Genomic DNA, 25,361 nt, shown 5'->3' on the forward strand with positions numbered 1-25,361 from the left:
CCACTTTACTTAAATATACTATTAATCATTTGATATTTTTATACTAAAATTGACTGTTCCTATTTAAATGTGCCTTTCAAAAATGCCTTCACATTCCATCATACGTGGAAACCAGAATCATTTTTCCTAACAGAAAAATGACCATGTATGCGACTAATTAAAGTAATGTTCTTGCTCATTTCTGTAGAGTTTAGAATCCAGTGTCCTTCAGGCTTTCCTTAGGAAGGAGTTGGCTGGTGGCAGAGACTGATAAAGCCCTCCCAGCACAGACAGACTTTTCCACAGAATGTTGTCAAATGACTCAAGCAGTAGAGAAGGAAAAGAACGCTATTTGAGTTTCATTTCGTATCCTGATTGTAAACTTGTAGTATGCCACCCTCTCCTTGGGAAATTCTCTTCTAACCTCAGGATAACAATATTACCTTACTGTCACCTGCTTCCCCAGTTCCCTCTGCTGACTGAGTTCAGCCTGAGCCCACATAGATGCCAAGCAGAAGAAAGCGGTGAAGGCTGGCAGAGCCAATCACAGTGAGCGACATGAGCTCGGCTTTGGAGACAGACTCTTCACACATGAAGGAAAACCAGTGCACACCTGAAACCACCGACTCCAAGGAGCTCTGGGTTGGGTCAAATACTTGGAATGTCCTTTTTAATTATTAACCATTGTCCACCAAATTTAGTGAATCTGTTTTTTTTAAAAAAAAGTTCCCAGCTCCATTTTATAGTCCTAGGATTATGTGTGCAATTGAAAGTCCCCACAGCACACTCAAGTAGCAGTGTGCACATACCTATGCTCATGCAAATCACGTGAGGTCACCTTCAATTTCCAAGAAGGCTCATTTTGTTCTGTAAAGAGAGGATTATACTGCAGTAAGAAGGAAAGGAACGGCAGAAGGTGGTCTCGGGGGCCGGAGAGATGGCTCAGTGGTTGTGAGCACTTGCAGCACTTGCAGAGGGCCTGAGTTCAGTTCCCAGCACTCATGTGGGATAGTTCACAGGTGCCTGTAGCTCCAGCTCCAGGGGATTCGACACCCTCTTCTGGTCTTGGAGGGCACTGCACTCACATGTGCTTGCACGCGCGCACACACACATTTTTTTTTAAAAAAAGTGGTACAGGCAGATGAACACAGTGCGTGCTTATAATCCCAGAACTTAGGAAGCGGAGTCAGGAGGGTTAACCCAAGTTTGAAACATCCTGGACTATTTATCAAGTTCTGGGATAGGCAGGGGTTCACAAGCCACAGGCTCCAAAACGACCAATAAATACATAAATAATAAGTGTATGGCCACTTGGGTCTATGAAACACAGTTTGGTAACAGCTAATGAGACATATCATAGACCTTTATGCAAAGGAATTGGGCTTAACTCCCACTTTGGGAATTACATGAGGAGGGGTGTCCTTGAATGAAGTGTGTGACTCCCTGCACACCACGCCTGCCCTTCTTTATGATATTCCTTTCATGTGTCACCTCTGTAGCAGTCCAGCCCACCACGACGGCCCAGCCAAGGTTCGTGTTATTTCTAGGACTTCCTAATAACAATGGCTCTTACCTAGCAGTGAGGCACATTTGGAAGAAGGATGGAATCTGGACTCCTCTTTTGTTTTTGTTTTTATTTTTATTTTTTTGAGACAGGGTTTATCTGGGTAACCATGGCTGTCCTGGAACTCACTCTGTAGACCAGGCTGGCCTCAAACTCACAGAGATCCACCTAGCCTCTGCGCCCTCCCCCCCAGTGCTGGGATTAAAGGCATACGCCAGTACTGTCCAGCTGAGATCTGGTCTCTTACGATATTAAAGGAAGTGTCTTCTGGGATTCTGGAACCCAGACACACGAGTTTTAGGGTCATGCCTTGATTGGCATTCAGTGTACTTTCCGTAAACTAGGAGGACAATCCCAAACATCCCCAATTCCCGTTTCTGTGGTTGCTGCATATAGGTCATTGGCTTTTACCTCTGTGTCGAGAAGTGTCTCTGTCTTAGTCAGGGCTTCTGCTGCTGTGAAGAGACACCATGACCACAGCAACTCTTATAAGGAAAAACATTTAATTGGGGTGGCTTACATGTTCAGAGGATTAGTCCTATGTAATCATGGCAGGGAGCATGGTGGCATTCAGGCAAATGTGGCTCTGGCTACATCTTGTTTTTAAAAAAAAAACAGCAGGAAGTGGACTGAGACACTGAGGTGACGTGAACATAGATGAGACCTCAAAGGCACAACTAGACCCTTTCTTAAAGCCAATAGATAGATAAGTAGGTTTTTTTAGTTTAAAAAAAAAAAAGAATGGAGCAGTGGTGGCGCATGCCTTTAATCCCAGCACTTGGGAGGCAGAGGCAAGTGGATCTCTGTGAGTTCGAGGCCAGCCTGGTTTACAAGCGCTAGTTCCACAGGACAGCTAGGGCTGTTACACAGAAGAAAAAAAAACTGTCTTGAAAAACAAACAAACAAACAAAACAAAACCAACAAAAGAATGGGCTCTCTGAGAGAAGGTCCAGCAACTAAGAAAACTTGCTGCTTTTTTAAAGGGCCAGAGTTTGTCCATCAGAACCCACAGCAGACAGGAACTTCAGCTCCAGCAGATCTGATGCGTTCTTCTGGCTTATATGTGCACCCTCACACCTGCACGTGCACACGCACATACACACACACACCTGCATGTGCACCCGGACACACACAGAAGTAGGGCATACACACATAAAAAATAAATGTATTGTTCTGGCTAGTTTCATGTCATCCGCAAAGAGGGACCCTCAGTTGAGAAAATGCCTCTATAAGATCCAGCTGTAAGGCATCTTCTTAATGACAGATAGGGGCGGGCCCAGCCCATTGTGAGTGTGACCTCACCCCCACTGGTGGTCCTGGGTCCTTTACGAAAGCAGGTTGAGCTAATCATAGGGAGCAAGCTAGTAAGCAACTCTCCTCCGTGGCCTCTGCATCAGCTCCTGCCTCCAGGTTCCTGCCCTGCTTGAGTTCCTGTCCTGACTTCCTTTGATGAGGAACAGCAATAGAGAAGTGTGAGCCAGATAAACCCTTTCCTCCCCAACTTGCTTTCTGCTCATGGTGTTTCATTGCAGCAATAGACACCCTAACATGTACTGTTTTTAAACAACGAAGACTGGGATGCATAAAAGCAGCAAGTTTGGGGGCTGTAGCTAGGGCATCCTTCGTGCAAGGCAAGTGTTCTGCCCCTGAGCTCTGGCCCCACCAAGGCTACCGTGGGAAGAAGCAAGCGTGTCACTTTCCCTTCCCGCCCTGAATCTTTGTCTCTTGAGTTAGGACATAAGCAGCTTCAGAATCAAGCTTTGCCCCATGTCCTCCAATGTTCAGTGACAGCTTAGCCATACCCGAGGGCCAGGCATTGCTTTAAAGGGGTTGGACAACGCCCACCCCCTCAGTGAGGTAGCAGCAGTTTTTTGTTAGAAGCCAGTCAGTAGACTCTTGCCATTCCACATAGCCATTGTTTTGGGTTCTTATTCTGATGGTAGTACCTTACAGAGACCTCCTGTGTTCCACATCCAGAAGCAAAATCAAGGGGATGACTTATTCATTAAGAAGATAGTCCCCAGAGCTGTTAGAATCCCATGGGTAGCGTCACCAGGTAGAATATAGCACGCACAGTAAAATTCAGACTTTAGGTACCCAAGAAATAATTTTATGTTGTCTTGAAACCCATTCTTTATATAGTGACTTAAAATTATTAAGAAAAGGAAATAATTTTACTATAAAATTAAGTATATTTCATGCAATATTTAGGACAGACTTACGCTAAAAAATATTATTTGCTGATTTGAAATTCAAACTTCATGGGACATTCCTTTTTTAAAAATTACATATATGTGTGTATGTCTGTGTGGGTATGTACAGGTGTTAGTGCAGGGGCCCAAGGAGTCCAGAGAAAGCACATCAGGTCCCCTGGAGCTGGAGTCACAGGCGGCTGTGAACATCCTCATGCGGATGCCGGGTGCCAACCTTGGATCCTTTGCAAGAGCGGGATGCTTCCCTAACCACGGAACCATCCTTCGCCCTTGCCATGTCTGATAGCAGCTCGGTTCTGGGTCATCCGGGATGAATCTTTACTGTCTCCTACAGAGCCCAGAGGAAGGATATTAGGTTATCTACTGGTGGGAGAATATCATTTGGGGGACTTTCTCTGGGAACTGAGGTGAGCCGGCAGGGGAGGAAGGTGCGAATGAGGTTTTGCTGGAGTCTGTCCCAGAAGTCCGGGGTGGACAGAAACTGGCCATGGCGGGATTTGGTCCCTCCTCCTCTCTCGCTCTTTCTCCACCCCCTCTCAGTTTAGGAGTAGGCAGCTCACAGGCCCCAATTTCCTTATCTGGGAAGGTAAACTTTGGAAAGACGGCTTAAGACTCTGAACATCTACAGTGTCGGGGTGCACACCTGTAATCCCAGGACTCTGGAGGCTGGGCCAGAGCTACTGTCGGAGGCCTTTTCAAACAAACCAGCAACCATGCAGAATCCAGAACCAAAACTATTTTAAAATCCTAATACATGTTTTTAATATTTTAGTCTAAACTCCATTTTTATTGTCTAGGTTTTTTCCCCCTTTTGGGCAGAAATCATCGTCTGGGAGTTTAAAGGGATTGTGTCATTAAGTTAGAGAGGAAAAGTCATAAAATGAAGATGCTTACGATAATGAAGTCAGGTCAGAGAGCCTGATGTTTAAACTTTAAGATCCATGTTCACGCTTGCCTGGACATATTTGGGGCTCACAAGTCTTTATCCAGTGGCTCGGGGAAGGCAGAGAGTAGAAGCTAACAGGAACTCATTGAATACGTAAATGATGTTCTAATGTAAGTGGGTTGGTGCACACCTATGTTCCCAGCACTTGGGCAAGAGAAGGCATGGGTAGAGTGGGTAGAAGCAGGATGATCAGGAGTTCAAGGACATCCTTGGCTGCAAAGGGAGCTGAGGCCAGCCTGGGCTACATAAGGCCCTTTGGGGGTAGGGAAAGAGAAAAAACAGGGGGGAAAGAAAAGAGAAAAGAAAGGAATGTGGCGGGGGTGGTGGAGAGGTAAGAAATCTCAGACACCTTGGATTTGGACTTCAGCACAGCCTGTTGTGAGGGGGTGTGTGAGAAGGGGTCGGACGGAAAAACAGGAAGGAAGCGGGAGTGGGAACAGGTGGCTACCTTTTGAAGAGGTTATGTGTGGAGTGTGGCGGTTGCATCTGAAGTATAGGAGCAGGTTCTGTGGATCTCCATCAATTTGCAGCCTGCTCTCTGCCTTCTCCAAAGTGGGATTGTGGGAGAGAAGTTTCAGAACTCCTACGACCGCCATGTTTATCGCCACCCTTCCTTAGTCTCCAGTTTGGCTTAGTAAAGTAATCATGTTCATAAAATAAACCTGAGTCATTGTGTACGGTTGTATGTGTACATTCAGGATATCTCCGTGGATGGGAGCCTGGCCAAAACTATTTGAAAACAAAGGGCCTTGACAAAAAACAAACAGAAACAAAGACCCTCTTTTTCTCTGTCTTCTTTCCTTCTTTCTTCCCTTCCTTCCTTTCTTCTTTTTTATATTGATTGATTGTGCTTGTGTGTGTGTGTGTGTGTGTGTGTGTGTGTGTGTGTGTGCGCGCACATGTATATATAGACACACGTGAGCCAAAACACACATGTGCAGGTCACAGAACAACTTGCAGGAATCAATTCTCTCCTTCCACTATGCGGGTTTCAGGGATTGAACTCAGGTCATCAGGCTTGAAGGCAAGTTCCTTTACCTGCTGAGCCAAGAGAGAGCCCAGAACTCCACTTTCTAATAACACACCCCAAACCTACCCACACTAAGTTACTTACATGAGCTCACTACTAACAAGTCTCCCCCTTTGATCTTTCTCAAAAGGAAAGTTATATAAACACAAAGCTATATTCACAGTAAATATTTGCATAAATCAGAAAATTAGAAAGGAAAAAAAATTAACATCATGCATGACCCCAGCCCATTGCTTATTTTAACAGAGAAACTTTTACTTTTGAGACAGTGAAATTATTTTGAATTTTTCACTTTTCTTTTCGCAAACAAAACCTTACAGGATACTGAAAATACACCCACTACTTCAGCCAATCTCACGTCAGAGAAAGCCAACTTCACACCCCAGGAGACCCAGGGGGCGACCAAGAGTTCCAAAGGCTGCAGCCCACCAAGTCACGTGCCACCTGCGACAGCCAGCGACACAGTAAAAGAAGGCAGCAAGGAGAAGTCGGGGCCCACCTCGCTGCCTCTGGGAAAGCTCTTTTGGAAGAAGGTGAGTCTGGTCGTGAGGCCTTTGCAGGGTCCTGGGGATGATCTCCAGAGAGCCAGGAGATGTTGATGATTCTGAGGTTATTGTCTTGCTGCGTGATTAGCTTGCCATTGCGTGATGACGTCCTAATGCACGCCTGGGCAGAATGAAATGCTGGCCATGCTCTCTATACACGGGTGCTCGGTGGGGAGAAAAGGCTGTGAACAAGTAAGAGTTGTCATTCTTTGATGACTAGGCTAGTGGCAGAGGACTGTGGTGTGTCGTGACTATATTGTCCCTCTGCAGAGGTCAATAACCCTGCTTCTTCAGCACACACCCTCTCTGAGGAGAGGACCCCCTCTTTATCTTCACCTCTCCCAGTCCAGATGCAACCCTGGTGAGCTGATTCTTCATCCCTAGCTTAGAAAGTAAGGGTGTCCACCAGATCGCCAGCAGTGGAGCGTGGTCTGTGGTCTACAACAAAGGTGGCCGAGGTGCAGCATGCACATGGAGACCAGGCTGAGGTGGTCAAGAGTGGGGCTTTCCATGGCCGTGCAGAGCAAACCCCACGGGACGCATGTTCAGAACACTGATCTGGTTTAAATTTCTCTAAAACGTGAATAAGAAGCCAGGCTGGATTCACACAGCTGGAAGCACTATCTCAGCGGCTTCCTCCAAACCCCTGCCACGTGGCACGCTGCACAGAACAGTGGCAAACGCCTCGCCAGTTACACGCTCTTGTTGAGATTCCAGCTGGACCTCTGAGCCACTTTCTGATCTATTTCTTGTTGTACGGAATGTTTTTCTTTTAGATTTTTTCCAGGACACTGTTTCTAATCATTCAGGACGCATTGGAACATGTCAACTGATACTATTTTAATCTTCTTTTTGCCTACTAATTTAGAACTCTTTGCCAACAGTATAGTATAGGAAACAATTTCCAAATGATTTATGTGCACATATTGGGGGCACAGGAAAAAACTTCAGTGACCCATATTTGAATATTCACATTTAAAATGACCATATATTCATATATGTATGAGATTTACATGTATTATGTATACATATTTATCATCTATATAACTGTATACCATACAAGCAAGTATACATGATAGTATAACAGGCAGGCTTGGTGGTCCATGTCTTTAATCCTGCCATTCATGAGGCAGAGGCAAGAGGATCTCTGTGATTTCGCAACCAGCCTGGTCTGTACAGCAATTTCCAGGACAGCAGGACTAAATAGAGAGACCTGGTCTCAAAAACAAACAAAAACAAACCAGAATTGTACATTTCTTCAAAGCTTATTAACACATTCAACTTGAGATCAATGTAGACTTTTTCAGGCTAGAGAGATAGCTCAGTGGTTCAGGGCAAGGACTGCTCTTGTGGAGTACCCAGGTCCAGTTCCAGTGCCCACACTAGGGGGCTCACAACTGCTTGCAATTTCAACTCCAGGGAATCTGATTCCTCTGGCTTCTGTGGCATGCACACACACACACACACACACACACACACAAATAAATTTATTGTTTTGTTTTTCGAGACAGGGTTTCTCTATAACTTTGAAGCCTGTCCTGGAACTAGCTCTTGTAGACCAGGCTGGTCTTGAACTCTCAGAGATTCACCTGCCTCTGCCTCCCTAGTCCTGGGATTAAAGGTGCATGCTACCACCACCCCCAGCTAAATAAATATTTTTTGAAAGCAGATTTATTGCTGAAGGTGAGGCCAAGTGCACTGAGTTTAGAAAGGAATCCATAAAAAGTGGTCCTGATGTGATGGCAAATTTGGATTCTCTAAGAAGCACACACCAAACAGAAGTGATGTGTGAGTGTTTGGGGCAAGAGGGCGGGATTCCTATGAATGGCAAAGGAGTGGGGGCCGGAAATCAGTGCCGAGGCCACAGTGAGAGGTTGTTGTAGGCTGTGTAGGGGGAGACAGAGACAGAGAGAGAGGAGGAGGAAGGCAAGAAGAGGTTGGCTTGCAGGTGGTGCTGGCAGAAGCAGAGGGATTGCTACAGCACAAGATTGCTCATGGTGAGAGCCCCACGTAGGACAAGAGAACGTGACCCAGGACCCCTCCATGCTCTGCCAGTGACAGAGTCCTCAGGGAAAGCACAGTAGAGCGCTGAGGGGGTGACAGGTGGGCCTGGTCCCCACAGGACGCACCTCCAAGACATCTCATGCTGAGCCATCTGGGCTGTCGGCTCGCTGGCAGGCTTTTCTGTCTCCGCGTGGGGACTAGGTAAGGAAGCCCCGACAAAGGCCAGACACTCCCAGAGAGCTGGAGATGAAATGAAAAGTCCAGGATCTGTGGAAAGGGTCTGCCATCTGTGATGTCCCATGACATGTGACACCTGAGTGCTCAGACCAGCTATCCCATGGTCAAAATGGGCCATCTCTGATCTTAAAGAAAATAGAAATCTCTTTTAAGAGCGGTCCACGTTCTTTTAAACAAGAGAGCCCTGTAAATGGAGCTGACGTGGGTAAGTTACTTGCTATGCAGCTCTCTATGTTTTTAATGTTTCCATTAGATCTCTGAGAATCCCGTGCAATGTGTTTGGTCGCATTCATCTGGCCCCAGCTCCTCCCAGATTTGCTCCCTCCCTTTGCCACCCAACAGTATGTCCTCCTCTTTTTTTTAAAAAAACAAAAAACAAAAAACTTGTTCACCCAAGTTCGATTTGTGCGGCCCGTTTATTCTCACATGTGTGTCTTCTGCTGGAGTGTGGCCAGTTTACCAGGAGCTGCTCTTGTAGAGAAAACCGACTCCCACTCTCCTAGCATCTGTCAGTTGCCAACAGTACCCTGGTTAGGGGTGGGACTTCCTGTCCACCTCTCCTGTCCATGCTGGAATTTGGTCTGGCTCGTAGCTGCTTGCTCTTAGCAACATACAAATCTTCAATGGGATCCCGCCAATGTTTTCATCAGGGTGCTCACTGTGGTTAATAGGGCCAGGCTTTAGATTAGCCAATTAGGAGCCAAGTGTCACTGGAAGAGACCGCTGTGATTCTGGTTTTGAGGTCTGAATGATTTTCTCATACTAGACATTCCCAGACTATCAAAAAGAAATTGAAAAACTGGAAAGCACTCACACGTTATTAAAAATTATTAATAAAAAGGGGTCATTTTAGTATAGGTTAAGTGTGTTCCGTGCAATATTTGGGACAGACTTATGCTAGTAAGATTACTAGCTGCTGATCTGAAATTCAGATGTAGTGGGGCATTAAATCACTAGTCTGTTCCCTTTCGGGAAGTCTGTGGAGTCTAATCTCAGTCCTGTCTATTCCATTTTCAGTCGGACCGTCTTGAGCCTTTCCTTTAAAACACTGAACTCTCTTCATTTGCTCCCAAGTGAGCTTTTTTTCTTGGCCACTCTGCCCAGGTTTCCTCTTGCCTCTGCAACACGCTCATGGAACACATTCCCAGGCTGAGTAGTCAAGCCTTCTCCACCTGTCTTCACATGTTACCCGACACGTCTGCTCCTTGGCTGTGGAAGGCACCAAACTGCAGTCTGGTCCTCCCAGTCTCCCTGCCATAGACTTCTGCTAAGGATAGAGAAGAGGGGCAGGGGGCCGCCTAAGGCTCTCATCTGCTCCTGTGTACTGAGCTGGGAAAGCAGGCCAGGGGCAAATACAGATGAAACACAAGATCTAGACTGGGTTCATCATGGGCAATGCCATGCTTCCAGAGAAAAGCAGAGACACATTCCCCTCCTCCATAGAAAGACAGACTTTTGTGTAACAACAAAGTTCTCAATGGTGAAACCAATGCTTAGACTTTGACAAACAGGACGCAGACAAGGGAAGCGCTTAACAGCCTGCTGGGCAGCCCAGTGGTGTGGGTTGTTACCGCAGGTTTGATCTTCATCCGTAGTGGTTTTATTTATTTTGAGCTCTGTAACTGCATCTCATGTGTTTGAATACAGTGGAAGAATGCAAACCATCCCGCATGGTTGCATGTGGGGGAAGTCTCTAGAATCTGGTCTCGGTCTTGTTTACTTTATTTGTTTATCTGTAAAAGGAGAGCAATGACGTCAGAGCACACTCATCAAGCTCTCCAGCTGGATGAGTTCATTAACGCAGTCCGAACAGTGGGCAGTAAAGACCTCAAGGAGCTGGCGCGACAAGCTGGGGTTGATCCGACCTAGAACTCTGTTCTACAGAAGTCAGCGCGCCCCTTGGCCACAGAGAATGAGCCATTAAGATTTTAAGGGAGCCTCACGTCACACCCGGCCTACCCAGTTCTGGAGCCAGTGTAATTGAAGCAGTGTTTACAATGTCTCTTTGTTACTGGAGTTTGTAGGGTCAGAGCCTGGGCCCTGGTAACTCTTAAAAGCTAGGTTCAGCCACTCATCCTCAATCAGCCAATAGTGAAAAGGGGTGAGTATTTAATATGGCCACGTTTAAAAGAGGAACAAATAAAGAGGCCCACTGACCTCTGACTCCATCTTTGGGGCCCTGGCGAGTTTTCTGGCTAAACAGAGAGCAAAAGATACACATAGCTGGGCTGTGTTGGTCAAGATGAGGTCCTGTCCATCATTGGCTCCTCGCTATGGAAATGATCCACGTATGCAAATGAACTGCATCAGTCCCCTTGGCAGCCATGCCCCGCCCCCACTTGACCTGTCTGTGTGGCTCTAGGAAGCTAAGACAGGCGATTGTCAATTGTTCCCGGCTTCCCTATCTCTCTAGGATCACCCCGAACCAGAGAACTGTCACCAAAGTCATTGAGAGGGAGACCCAGCTCACTCGCTCTGCCTGTCCCAACTCTTGGACTCCAGCATAGTTTATCTGACACTTATAATGTCACAGAAAGGAAGTCGCCTACCTGGCTCAGCTCTGGTTGGGGGTGTGCATTCAAGGTCACTTCTTGAACTCTTGAGTGCATCATTTAATACGGTTTATCCTCAGCACCCATGAAGACTCCTCTCTCCAGAGAACACAGGTGATTTATGGGCAGCTGAGCTGGGCTGAGTCGAGGCATTCTCCTAGATAACATTCCCTCTTCCCAGACAGTGCCTAGGCTTTTGTCAAGTTGACGAACCCTGAAGCGTGATTAATAAAAACCCAGAGACAGAAATTGGGGTTCAACCTGAAGATCAGGAAAGCAAAACAGCCAGCCACTGGCTCTTACCTCAACCTCAGTCCGAAATGGTAATCCTACCTCCAGGAATCTCAGAATGAGACTGTGTCTGAGAGCTGTCTCCTCCCGTTTTATAATCCTCTCTAGGGCTGGATTAAAGGCTTGCACCACTACCACCTGGTTTCTATGGCAAGCTAATGTGGTTACGGGAATTAAAGGTGTGTGTCATTATGGCTACTAGGATTAAAAGTGTGTGTCATTGTGGCTACTAGGATTAAAGGTGTGTGTTCCTGCTGCCTGGCCAGTGGGGCTGTTTTACTTTTCTGATCCTCGGGAAAATTTTTATTAAAAATGCAAATGAAAAGTCGCTACAGAACCCCAACTTGCACACACCCCAGAAAAGCAGCAGTCCTTGTAAATTGTTCTGAGGGCGGCATCATTTCCTCATCAACAGAAGCTTTCAGGAATGTTGGGGTGCTGCTGATAAGGAAATTAGATGAGCAGAAACAGACCATCCAGTCTTAGCTAGGAAGACAGCAAGCTCACTGTCACCAAACAAGGGACTTAACTTTCAGAACAGTATCTGCCGCTCTCGAGGATTTAACCTGAGCAAGTGTCTTGGCCTCTCTGTGTCATGTCTTATACTAGTAATGGTGGTCATGTGCTTATTGTTTGAGACATGTTAAAGGAGATAAGGCATAGCAGGCTCCTGAGAGATGCATATGTAAGTGTCTCTTTTCCCCCTGTTACTAAGCAGGACTAAAATGTGTATAGGGGAAAAGTCATAGAAGGTCCGCGAGTGTCCTGGTATCATTTCCAGAGGATTTTGTTTCTGGGGAGTTCTCAAGGTGGTCTGTGTCCACAAACGCCCCACATGCCAAGGTTTAAGAATCACTAAAGGAAAGATATCAAGATAGCATAGCATTGGCCTTTGGAAAAAGTGGGATGCCTCCTCTTGTTTGGGACAGGACTCTAGAGCCAGGTGACCCCAGGGGGTAAAACAGTGTTTGGATAGTGTGGAACCCAGGCCCTGGCCTTCCATGGACTCTTCTGTCCAGACTGAACTTGAGCAGAATGGAGTCGGCCCAGATTGAGGGCCAGTGTAGGGAGCAGCCCCCAGTGCTGACCAAGGACTGCAATCAGATAAGGCTGGGGATCCTCTTAAGAGGTGGGGGTGCCTGCTTTCTCCATAGAAACACGGGGTGCATTTCTCTGGTTCTCTTCTAGAATTTCTCTGGGAAAATACCTGTGTTTGCCTAACAGCAGCTGTGTGTTAAAGGGTTATTATTTCCCTCATGGGCTAGGAATGTAACTTAGAGGATGCTGGTCCAGCTTGCAGGAAGCCCTGGATCTGCTCCCCAGCATCACATACATGAGTAGTACATGTGCCAGGTGCACACTGGGAATCACAGTCCCGGAAAGTGGACACAGGAGTCATCCTTGACTGTAGAGTAAATCTAAAGCTAGCCGGAAATTCATGATATTCAGCAATAATAATAATAACTGTTGTTATATATTAATTTTACTAGTGTCATATAATATTATATGGTTGTTATTATTGTTCTGTTTCTATTGGCTGTGAGAAAATGTGAAGCCAATGTTCTTTTCTGCAGCCAGCACCCTGACCTGGTGTTTTCTCTGACAACCATTCCTATTCCACACATATTCTACTTGTGACTATGTTTCTAGTCTTGGTTCGTTGCATTTTGAAATACAGAACTTGAATTATCTTTCTCTACCATTTGCCTTTGTGGAAGCCTCCTTCAAATTCTTGCTTGAACAAGGCCCACATTAGCAATCCAGTATCTGAGGACTACCCTTCTGGGCTGGTCGACCAGATAGCCCTTTGATTTCACATGACTTATTTTGGTAACATCTTGACTCTTGTTTTTGTTTTTATCTTCCTCTAGTCAGTTAAAGAAGATTCGCTTTCCACAGGTGCAGAGGAGAATGTAAGTGACCCAGTGCCATCTTAAATCATCCCATTGTCATCTTCGGTGCATTGGGCCATCGGGTGTTCAGCTCAGGGATCCCTCGTTTTGCATGTCCTGTGTTATGCATCCACTGTAGACTCTGTAGACTCATTCATCCCTTCCCGTGAACATGGACTAAGGTGGGGGGCCAACGCTGAATCGATTCTTTACCATTCCCATTGAATCTCTGTAAAAGTAGATCCAAAATCAGAGCATTTCCTTATCTAACTTGTCATCCTTTAGGGGCTGAACGAGTCTACTACACATAGTAATGGCTTTGCACATCCTTAAAGGATGGGGCTGCATCTTCTGCTTCATTCTGCCTTGATTGCCCCTTCATCTTTGTTTCCATGGTTATCCAGATTCTCACTAACTTTGAGTGGTACTCAGGTCCAGCCATTTGTATCAGGCATGAGAATGTCTTATGGCAATAATCCAGACTGGTGTCTCCACTAGAGAGCTGATCATAGAGGTCTGCACCTGATGGAATGATGGCCAGACATTTCTGCTGTTCTGGCCTTTAATCTTCTAGAGATAGTCAAAATTTTAAAACAGTTTATTCATGTGTAAAGGGATGATGTTGTTTGAGCTCTCTCTCTCTCTCTTCTCTCTCTCTCTCTCTCTCTCTCTCTCTCTCTCTTTCTCTCTCTCTCTCTCTCTCTCTCTCTCTCTCTCACACACACACACACACACACACACAATGTATCTTTTGAAAATCTCCTTCTGAGAGATTAATAAATGGGACTTTGGTAGCTTCAGGCCCAAAACAGCAGCTCTCAATGCGGAAAGCAGTACAGACTTTGGACACTTATATTACTGGGATAGTGAATGCATCGCTTCTCAAAATGACAAAAGGATGTGATCACTTTGCCAAAGCAGAATGTGCTTGGACCCTCCAGGGTCTCCTGTCCACTTACCATCAACAGTGTGCGTGCTTTCGTTTTTTTTTTTAGTTACTGGAAACAAATGGATGTTGGAAATCCAAACATTTCCCCTAAAATGTTAGTCATGATAAGGGGTGAACACTGGAATGGCTGTGTATGAGTCCTTGTGTATATTGTTTTATTTTCATCGGCATATATTCACTTCACATGGTATTCAACTACATAAGGACATTTTCATACAAGTATACATCATACTTTGAGAGTGCCACCCTCGTACTCCTGTCCCTCCTCTTTCTTCCCAGCCCCTGTCCAGTTAGTTCCCATTGTTCTTCTAAGTGTGCTATTACTCTTATTAGGAGAAACATCTTGACAGTCTGTGAGTTTTGTTCCCTGTTGTTCCCTCTGTTCCTTCATGCATTCTTCTGTCCATTCCTTCACTCTTCCTTTCTATCCTTTCTTCTTTTATTTCTTGACTCAAAGTTAATAGCTCAGAAAAGCTCAGGCCTCTCTTGATTCTAGAAAGTTCTTGTGAATTTACCCAATATTTTCTAAGAACCCAAAATCTTCTCTCCTGTCAACCTGAAAAGCTTAAGTCAGCTTGGAGATTCTAAGTTCTCTGAAGAGAATTTTTTGTAGTGGGGAGAAACAGTGTTTCCATTTATCCTAGGATCCCTGCATTCCCTGCAACTCAGGGTTTAAAATCTGGAGTTGATCTGAAACAGCCAAGCACATTTGACTTTGTACCATATGCCTAAAACAGGAATCTGGCTGAATTAATAGATGCATTCCTAACTTCAGAAAGTAACACAAAGCAAACAGGGATGTGACGGAAAGCAAGACATTTTTAATGAAATAAAGAAATGGTTTATATATTGTTTTTTTTCTTGTTTATGCTTCCAATTTTAAGGCTCCACATTTGCCATCTAGCTTCCCATCACTTGGAGAGAATGAACGTAAACAGCTGCGACCCAGGCACCATTATCTCCAGGTCACGCTTCCCCCAAACCTCAGTTTACTTATCTGTTACATGGGGATACCGATGGAGCCAGTTTGTGGCTCTGGTGAGAATTGAATGATAAGATAATATAGGTATCAGTAAACTACAGTTCACAGACCAAACCTAGTCCACTATCTACTTTTAATCTGGCCCACCAGTCAAAAGTGGTTTCTGTATTTTTAAATGGCTGAAAAGAATGAAAGAAAAATAATATCATGACGTATGAAAATCATGTAAATTCAAATGTCAGTGTTGACAAAGTTTTGTTAGAACACAGTCACATGTCCCTTTTTGCATTGTCTCTGAATGCTTTGGCCAGTGGACCAAGACAAGAACACCTTTTGCAGGGAAAGCTGGGTGGCCCCCAGTAGCAACTGCTAGTGAGTGGCAGGTGGCATAGGGAGTGCTGTTCCTACCATCAGTGGGCCAGTTCCCGGGGAGATTATGCTTTTCCAGCTAACGTGGCATTCAGGGGGAGTGCAGGAGTATGCAAAGCAGTTCTTTTCGTCATCGCTGGAGAAGCAGCAGCATTAATCGCGGCAGGGCCCAGTGCTCCAAACCCTCGCTGTAGGACAGCTGCAGGGCCCAGTGCTCCAAACCCTCCCTGCAGGACAGCTAGAAGCCGTTCACCTTGATATAAGAGCCTTGTGACTTGTGACTTCTGAGGGAATGTGCTGAACTGCCTGGCTTCATCGAATCCCTCCACCCATACCTTTCCAAAAGCGATCTGTCAGCCCATGCACAGCTCACTGTGATACCCTGAGCTGACAGTGGGAATGACATCACCATCAAATTTTCATGAAAAGAAACGTGGGGCCTTTGAGACCTTGAAAGTTTAGAACTTCTTCTTAAATTTGATTCGAATCCCGTAGGAAATAAAATCTGAGCCAGCAAGATGGCTCAGCAGGTAAAGGTACTTGCTGCTGTGCCTGACAGTGTGAGTTTGATCCCTGAGAGTCATCTGGTGGAAGGAGAGAACCGACTCCTGAGAGTGTCTGTTGTGTACACACACACGCACACACGTACACACACGTACACACATACACACACATGTACACACACACATACACACACACGTAAATAAACATTTGCAAGGCTGAAAAATAGTCAACTATAGTGATACTCACCTTTAATCCCAGCACTTGGGAGGCAGAGACAGGCAGATCTCTGTGAGTTAAAGGCCAGCTTGGTCTACAAAGAGTCCAGGACAGCCAGCAGTAATTAGAGAGACCCTGACCCAAAAAAAGAAAAGAAAGTTGAAAAAAAAATCTGTCTTGACTATAGCAGTTACGGACTAGCTCAGGTGTAACACAAAAATGTTTTGACCTTGGTTGGTTAAATTACTAGAACTGATGAATCTTCCCTGCTAACAATGTGTAAAATCAAAGCTACAGGTACTTCTCAGTAAGGGACCTGTCAGTTTCACCTGAAGAAAAATATCAAAAAAAAAAAAAAGTGAAAAACAAAAAACGCACCTGGATGAAAAAGTAAAACATATTCTGCTGCCATCGCTAACAGTGCTAAGGTGAGCCATGCTCCTGTATCGGCGAATCAATCCCACACCAGTTATGTTTTAAGGGGTTATTTATTTGGGGGGGTAAAACTTGCATACACCATAAACTGTCAGGAAGGGAGCCTAGTCGCTGGAGCAGGAGCCGGGAGCAGGAGCCGGGAGCAGGGACCAAGAGCCGGAACCAAGAGGGCCTGATCCAGGATCTGTGTCTCTTTTTAAAAGAGAAATATACCACGCCCCAGTGGGCTGGTATTTCAGTGGCTATTGGCTGACGGAGCAGAAGGCACTCCCTGCCGCACTGTGGGCTCGTGCTTCAGCGACTATTGGCTGAGGCAGCGGAAGATACTCCCGCAGCACCTCCCCCTTTTGTTTAAGTAAGAGAGTTTTAAGCCTACTATAAAATTATATACAGTAAGTACAAACCTATATAATTATATATAATAAGTACAAATATCCTATTCTAACTAGCTAAAGTCTTGTATAATAAATAACTTGGCCAAGTTATGAAAGGAAAGTAACTACGTTTATATAATCTTTAATCCCATCAAAGATCTGAGAAGGGAAATAATGTTACCTGAGTAATTAGGAAGTGCAATCAAACTTCCAGAACATGTAACAAATCACAGAGACAACTGGCAACCTGGGCAAACATTCAAAGTCATGTTTGCAGCGTTGAAGCAACCAATTTTGGCTAAGGCCTAATGTAACTGACATACCATTTTTAAAGGCAAGGAACTTTTTAAAACTATCTTATCCTGTCTTGGCAGGATATGACAGTCCTGTTTTATTCATTTATGGATATTTTGTAACTCTGTCAGTAGTTGAGGTATGGGCATTTCTTTACCCAAAGGCCAGTTCTGCCAAGAAGAAAGGCTCCAGGTGGAGTGTCTTTGGTGCTCAACATTTTCTCGGGAATAGACTGGTGTTGCCAGAAGCGATTGTGTCTCCCTATCATAGAACTCTGAATTAGATTAAAGGCCATTTTCTACAGCTCTTTGAAGAGGTTGAAGATTATCTATCTATACTGAATATAATTTCTATGTATCTAAAGAACCTGATTAGTCTAATTATAAATGACAAACTTAGATGACTATTGATCTATATCAAGTATCGGTGAATCAATCCCACACCAGTTATGTTTTAAGGGGTTATTTATTTTGGGGGGTAAAACTTACATACACCATAAACCGTCAGGAAGGGAGCCTAATCGCTGGAGCAGGAGCCGGGAGCAGGAGCCAGGAGCAGGGACCAAGCGCCGGAACCAAGAGGGCCTGATCCGGGATCTATGTCTCTTTTTAAAAGAGAAATATACCACGCCCCAGTGGGCTGGTATTTCAGCAGCTATTGGCTGACGGAGAGGAAGGTGCTCCCCACCGCACTGTGGGCTCGTGCTTCAGCGACTATTGGCTGAGGCAGCGGAAGATTCTCCCGCAGCACTCCTGAAGCATCCGCTAGGTCGTGGTTTACGGCACACCCACTCACGATCTGTCCTTACGGCAAAGCTCACATCAGTGACACAGATTATTTTATTAGGAGTGAGTTCTCCCCCAGGTGCTTGTATACGAAGGATCGAAATACTTTACAGAAGGATCATTCTGAATTCAGGGTCAAGAGGTCAAAGTCTGTCCTTACCTACTCAGGAGCCATCTCCGACTCTCCCACCCTCTGTACGGCAGCTCTTTGATGGCCACGAGGTAGCAAATATGAGGAGGAGATCCCCACAGACCAGGGACAGAAGGGCCCACAATGGATGGAAAGGGCACAAGCTCTTAGGGGGTGGCAGACCCTCGAATGGGTGTGAGGACATCTTGCTGCCAGATCTGTTTCACTTACCAGTCGGAAACCCCATTCTTTTCAAGGTGGCCGCCGCCCTCTCATGTGGCTTCAGCCAAGTTAGTCGATTGTTCATAATTCTCATTATAAAATTGGAATAACATCACCTTTATAGCTATGTCCCAAGGTCATAGATAAGAAGAGCCTTGTACAACAGGCGTGCAAAGAAGTAGTAACTGATACAGCCATCTCTGAATGGACCCGTAGGCCGCTGGATGCTCAGGGTCATTGGCAGGCCGAAGAACTTGCATCTCCTGCCTGATCTGTCTTAGTCACTGTTCTACCGCTGTAGCACAACACCATGGCCAAGGCGGCTTATGAAAGAAAGCATTGATTGTGAGCTAGTTTATCGTTTCAATGGATTAGGACATGACCATGGTGGTGGGAAGCGTGGCAGCAGGCGGGCAGGCATGGTGGTGGAGCAGTAGCCAAGAGCTCACATTCGATTCACAAGCTCTCAGAGAGGCAGAGAGAGAGCTAACTAGAATGGGGTGCCTCAAAGCCCACCCCTAGTGAAACACCTCCTCCAACAAAGTCAAACTTCCTGATCCTTCACAAATAATTTTACCAACTGGGGGCCAAGCATTCAAACATATGAGCCTCTGGGTCCATTCTCATTCAAAGTAGCACAGGCTCTCTACACGGGCTAGGTATGATTGTTCTGGGAGCAGACCAAAGAGAGACTTACTAGACTAGAAAGGTGGAAGAGACTCACACCTTCATGGGAAAACAATTTGCCAACTCCGCTCATATCTGTCTGTCTGCCTGTCTCTGTCTGTCCAGTGATCAGCAATCATCTGTCTGTGAGCTCATTAAATTCATCCTGAATATTGCCTCTTGAAGACTTGCCTACACAGAAACTAGTCACAGGTTCAAACCTACAGCTACTCTGTGGATGGGAGAACCAAGATTCCTTCTTAAAACATGTTTTGGGGGAATATTTAGGTGGAAGGGGTTGTTTTGTTTTGTTTTACCTTCTTATTACCTGGCAAAACAATCCAGGCAGTGTGTGAGCCACCGGTAGAGACTGTAAGGCTTGAGGAAGTAGACTCTACCTTACAAACCGTGCATCTCAATGAAGAAGAGGCCCGGCCCGAGCCCACAGATGTAAAGGTTAAAGAAGAAAACAAACCCCGGAGGACCCCTCTGATGGCATTTCTCAGACAAATGGTAAGCCACCTTCCGTCCTCCATCCATCTATACAAACCTGTCGCTCATCTTCTCACGGTTGGGGGCGGGTCCTGCCCTGGTGTGAGATGTGGTGAGACATGGGCACTATGAATGGGTTCAGTGAGTAGGTCCCTCTCATTCCCTTGGTCCTAAGGCCTGCTTCTTGCTACTGTTCTTTAACTTCAGCTAATTCCCTTTTTAGTAAAGTAAGAGACTTTTGTAAATGTTGACAGCAGTACCCCCCCAGAAGTAATTTCATTGCTGGTTTTGCCTTGTATGTTTGATGTTTGCTTCAGTTGTTGGTATATGATACTGCTTTCTCGTTATGACCCTGGGGCAAATGTTCCTTTTATTCAAATGAATTGTTTATATAACAAGCATAAGAATATGTGAAGGTGGGGCTGGAGTCATGGCTTGCTGACTAAGAGCCCATGCTGCTCTTGTGAAGGACCAGGGTTCTGTTCCCAGTGTCCACATCAAGTGACTCAAAGCCATCTCCAGCTCCAAGAGATCTAGTGCCCTCTCTGGCCTCTTAGGGTACTGCACACATAGGGTGCACATGCAAAGCAAGCATACACGCACATACACATTTTAAAAAATAATTTCTTAAAGAATATGTAAGTCAGTTAAAACAGCCCCTCCCCCAAAAAAATATAAGACATTTCTAGATTAAATACTGAATAATATAACTTATAGCCAGGCATAGAGGTTTACACCTCTAATCCTAGCACTCAAGAGGCTGGAGTAGATTCCAAGTTCAAAGTCAAACTGTGCTACCCTGTGAAACTCAGTCTGCAAAACAAAAAAGGCCAAAGCTATGGATTGAAGTCCAGAAGTTCTGAAGGTGACATATGAGATATGAATAGCCAAGGCCATTCAAATGCAGTATTGGTTGCCTGATATTCTTACAGTGAGTACGTGTGGCTGTATTGGTGAATTTTCCACTCTCCTAATATGTGTGGAACAGAAACAGTGTGGGCAGACACCTCTGGGTCCCTGTGACAACAAGAAAACTAAAGCCAGCCAGGTAGCAGTGGCAAAGCCGGAGAGAGAGGTCATCGGTTTAACTCTCTTTTAATGAAGAATAAGACTGTCACCCTTGGGAGCCTCTATTTTCATATCTGGGAGTCTAATCCACTTGGGAAAAGAACTCCTGAGTTTCAGAAGCCTATTAACAAAAGTGCAGACAAAATAAAAGGCAGCCAAACTGTTGCAGGTGGGACCGAGACTGAGATGGGATTGGCAGGGGTCGTGCCCTGCTCGTTGGTTCCTGATATGGAGGGTGTAGAAGCGGTGGGCAGGCTGAGGCTGAACCCCACCCCATCATCACCCATTTGTTCTAAAAATGGGGTGAAGATTTGAGATTTATAGGCCAGTGAGGATGACTCAGCAAGTCAGGGCACCAGCTATCAAGCATGGCAACTGGAGTTTGATCTTCCAGACCCACATGGTGGAAGGAGAGGACTGATTTTGTCCTCTGGCCTCACATGTGTGCCATTGCATGAGTGAGCCTGCTGCCACATGCACGCACACACACACACACACACACACACACATACATGCATGCACACATATGCACACACAGGCACACACACAAAAGTAAATAAATACTAATTTTGAAAGAAAAGAAAAATGAGACTTTTACAGTTGTTTTCCCAGTAAACATGTTTGACCCATTTCTGATAACTGATCTAAATGATAAATGGGATGGGTTCCCAAATTCTTCACTGTGGTATGGATGGGGGTCCAGTTTTCTTGTTTCTGGGTAAAGTGAGGAAACACAGAAGAATCGGCAATTGGAATTAGCACTTCTTCCAAATCACCCGTGTGGCTCATTTCACTGAAGAGGGGAGAAAAAACAAATTCCAAACCAAACAAAAACAAAAGCCAGAGTCCATCTCCAGCAAAGCCTTAACCTGGGGGAGGCTCAAGCCGTGTGACTCCATGCCTCCAATGCTGTCTGCTACATGCTGGTTTCTTGCTGTAAGAATCAGGTCATCTGAAAGGCTAGTAAAAACTGGAGGCAGAGGAGCCTTTGGAGCTGGTCCTCCAAGGACAGGGAGGCCGAGGCTCGCCCTGCCCAGGTTACCCTTAGTGACTGGTGATCATCGCTCTCATCTCCTGCAAACCTGAACTGTTCCTGTGGTCTAAACCCGGTCCAAAGCTTCAGTGATTGTTGGGTTCATACCACCAACCCCAAAACTCCCGACACCCTGATCATTGTCTTCCTGTTTTGTTTTCCTTAAAGCATGCTCTCAGCATTGTCGATTCTGATCCCTAAGACAAGGTTTCCTGGCATCAGCAGTGTTCCCCGCGACGCCTTGCTGTGGCCCAGCCAATGTGGCTCACTCCCATTACATCCCTGTCCCTGTGGGTGTTGGAGTTCACAGCCCTAGACGATCCCACCTCACTGCTTTCATGGCTTCCTTGATTTAGAGTTCATGAAAGCATCACCCTCAGCGTGGCCATCACCCTGTGGATAATGATTGTTAAGCCAGCTTTTCCATTTAATTCATTCTGCTCAGCAAAGAGCACTGAGCGTACAGGGATGGCCCCGGCACAAGGGAGAAAACAGTTCATTTAAGGAGTTCCTTCCCCTTGGGGAATAAAACCCAGTGACAGAGGGGAAGACCTTCAGTTTTAACTCTGTTCACACTCAATGAGTAGGCATCAGTACCTCCAGGCAGCCTTAATCCCTTTTTTTTTTGCTTGTTTGAGGGACGTACATGAACCCAAAAAATATCTTTTTCTTCTACATTCATTTATTATATATGCTGGGGCTGGGGATGCACATATGTGGAGGTCTGAAGGCAACCCGCAGGAGTCAGTTCTCTCCTCCCATCCTGTGGGGTCATAGGAATCAAACTCGGGTTTTCAAACCAGGTGGCAGGCATCTTACCCGCTGAGCCATGCTCCGGACTTCACACTCATTTTTATGTATGCGTATTAATGTCCCTGATGGGGAGACCCCTGGAAGGTGGGCCCCATGATTTCTTTCAGGAAACATTCTCTTTTTTTGTAGTGTATTCATAGCCTCTAAGCTGACTTAAAATCTTTGAATTTACACATGGGATCAAGGCAGGGAGCCCACCCTCAGGGATTGAAAATAGACCATGCAACCCCTTCTGAAGGTTAGGGCAACCTTTTAAAGCCAAATAGCTGAATGCCTCTAACACATTCATATAATTAGAAAATTATGATGTTATTTTAAATAATTGATTTAATGGAAAGCCCAGTAGCAAAACCTCTTGTTTGTAGCCAACTCCAGCAACCAGAGAGTTGACCGCCAGCCTCCGTCTCATGTCTCTTCCTTCTTGATGGCACATCTTAGTGTTTTGTGGCAAAAGAATTTTTATGAAATATTTTTTTCAAAGGAATGCACTGCTCTGTTCATTTAATTGCTTTTTAAAAAAAATGTTTCTTTGGCTTTTTGAGACAGACTTTTTACTGTAATGCTTAAAATTCATGATGTGGCCCGACCTGGCCTCAAACTCACGGCAATCCTCCTGTCTCACCTGACCAAGTGCTGGGATTACAGATTTGCACCTCCGCGTCCCACCTGGCCAAGTTCATTTCTTAAAAAACCGTTTTCTTTCCAGACATCAACCTCTCACAGATTGGAAGAATTTCATTTCTAGTGTAATTATATTTCAGGTCAAAGAAAGTAGAGTGACATAAATCCTAAGACAGCATTAGACACACATAGCTGGACTAAAGCACCAAAGTCCCACAGGCTCCTACAGGACTCCAAAATAATCGCAAGGCACGCCTAAGACATCAGCCTGTCAGAAAAGAGAAACAGATTCTCATACTAATCAACTGGTGTCAGGAAACTGACTGAATTGCGAGTATATTTTTATACCACGAGTAGGCAGAGGGCTGTGTTCCTGTACCTAATCACCAGGTAGGCAGGTTCAAAACCAGGAAGGTGGGAGATAGAAATATGTAGAAATATGTAGATTTCAGATTTCTAATCTGTCAGGATATTAACTCCCTGCTTTTGAAAACCCCACTTTTCCTCCACACTAGTTTTAAGTACATTATTCCATTTAATCCTCCTTGGGAGTCTTTCCCCAGCCCTTGTGACATCCTCAAGCTGAGGGAAAGACTTTGAGGCTTAATATTGGGCCAGCTAAAGGCCCAAATGCGGAGACAGCCAAGAAAGCTAGTTCTCTGTTAGTTCAGTCTAATGGACTAATAAAACCTCAAAAATTGCTGTTCGCCGAGGAAAGGAAGATGATTTGAAAGGGAAATCATAAAACAAAATACAGAAGTCTTTTAGGCCAAAGTTCTGGATCTCAAATTCCCTTTTGGGTATTAAGATACTAATAACGGAGTGGTTAAGATATGGCTCAGTGTTCAGAGTACTAAGACAGGTTGATTCTTAGCATGAATGTCAGGCAGCTCATGCCCCAGGGGCTCTAATGCCTTCTCGGGCCTCTGTGGATACCTACACACACACACACACACATACACACATGCACACAAATAGCTAAGTAAAAGTAGAATAAATATTTCTGCCCCAGCTGTAATAACTGCTCTTCCTTCTTCCAAGTGAGCATCAGGATTCAGTGCCTGGAACGGGTCTGAACAATTCACCCCCGGCCCTGGAGCAGACTTGGAGTTTCAAGTCAAGTGTATTCTGTTTCTGTTGTTTCTGAAGTCGCCCTTTGACCCGGCTGTTACTGCTGCTTCCTGTGCAGTTGGTTTCTGGAGTTTGTGGAGACAGGATAAAGCTGAGCCCCATCTGGGGGTTCTCTGCAAACATTGTCTTTAGATGTGGGGCTACTGTCTACTTAAATTTACAGTGCAAAAGAGGAAAATGAATGCTTGGCTTATGTTGAGCTTGGGTATAGGGTCCTTGAGTATCTTCGTTCTTACAGTGAAAGTCATTTCAGGTAGATCATTTACGTGACTAACCCAACCTTACTTCAGATGAACATCTCAGTAAAGCAAAACCCTGGGTTGTGTTACCTCTGTGGACCTGGACATTTAATGAAGATCCATTTCCTTGGCTCCAAGTTAATACAAGCTGAGTCAGGAAACATTATTGCTAATACTCTCACACTGTATTAAAATTTACCTCCAAACTGAGAGTGGTAACCCACATCTGTAATCCCAACATCAGGACTGGGAGGCAGGAGGATCAGAAGTTCAAGGCCACCTTTGGGTACATATTAAGTTTGAGGCCAACCTGGGCTACGTGAGACCCTGTATTCAAAACAAATAAATAAATAAATAAAATATTAAGAAATAATCACACTACTTCTTTTTTAGCTTGGAGATGGTGTTTTATTTATTTGTTTATTAGTTTTTTGACATAGGGTATCTCCATGTAGCCCTGGTTGTTCTGGAACTCACTATGTAGATCAGGCTGACTTTGAACTCACAGAGATCCAGTATGATGTCTATTCTTAGTTGTCAACTTGACTATGTCTTGAATTAACTATGATACAGAAAGGGGGACACCACCTGCGAGAGATTATTTTTGCTTGGGGGCATCTACTTCTAGTTCAGATCTTTGAGGTAGGAAGATACATGACTTTGATCTTGAGCTCGAGGTGGGAAGACACAAGCCTTTGATCTGGGCCACACCTACTGCTGGAAGTCTACGAGAGAGAGAGAGAGAGAGAGAGAGAGAGAGAGAGAGAGAGAGAGAGAGAGGAGAG

The 25,361-nt window shown here is 45.2% G+C and overlaps 1 protein-coding gene across 10 annotated transcripts in view; it reads left to right on the forward strand.

Annotated features, from left to right (window-relative positions):
- Bcas1 (brain enriched myelin associated protein 1) overlaps positions 1-25,361 on the forward strand; it is an 83,230-nt gene that overhangs the window by 44,111 nt on the left and 13,758 nt on the right. For 6 of the 10 annotated variants that reach the window (XM_085696962.2, XM_048441182.3, XM_085696968.2 and 3 more), the window contains 3 exons: positions 6,053-6,265; positions 13,233-13,274; positions 19,525-19,692. In XM_085696962.2, the coding sequence (XP_085553088.2) occupies positions 6,053-6,265; positions 13,233-13,274; positions 19,525-19,692 (423 nt within the window). The remainder of the gene's footprint in view (positions 1-6,052; positions 6,266-13,232; positions 13,275-19,524; positions 19,693-25,361) is intronic. The other 4 variants (XM_048441184.3, XM_085696964.2, XM_085696966.2 and 1 more) reach the window with 2 other exon arrangements.

Source organism: Myodes glareolus, chromosome 10, assembly GCF_982192425.1.
Source record: "Myodes glareolus chromosome 10, mMyoGla1.1, whole genome shotgun sequence".
NCBI classification, from domain to species: domain Eukaryota; kingdom Metazoa; phylum Chordata; class Mammalia; order Rodentia; family Cricetidae; genus Myodes; species Myodes glareolus.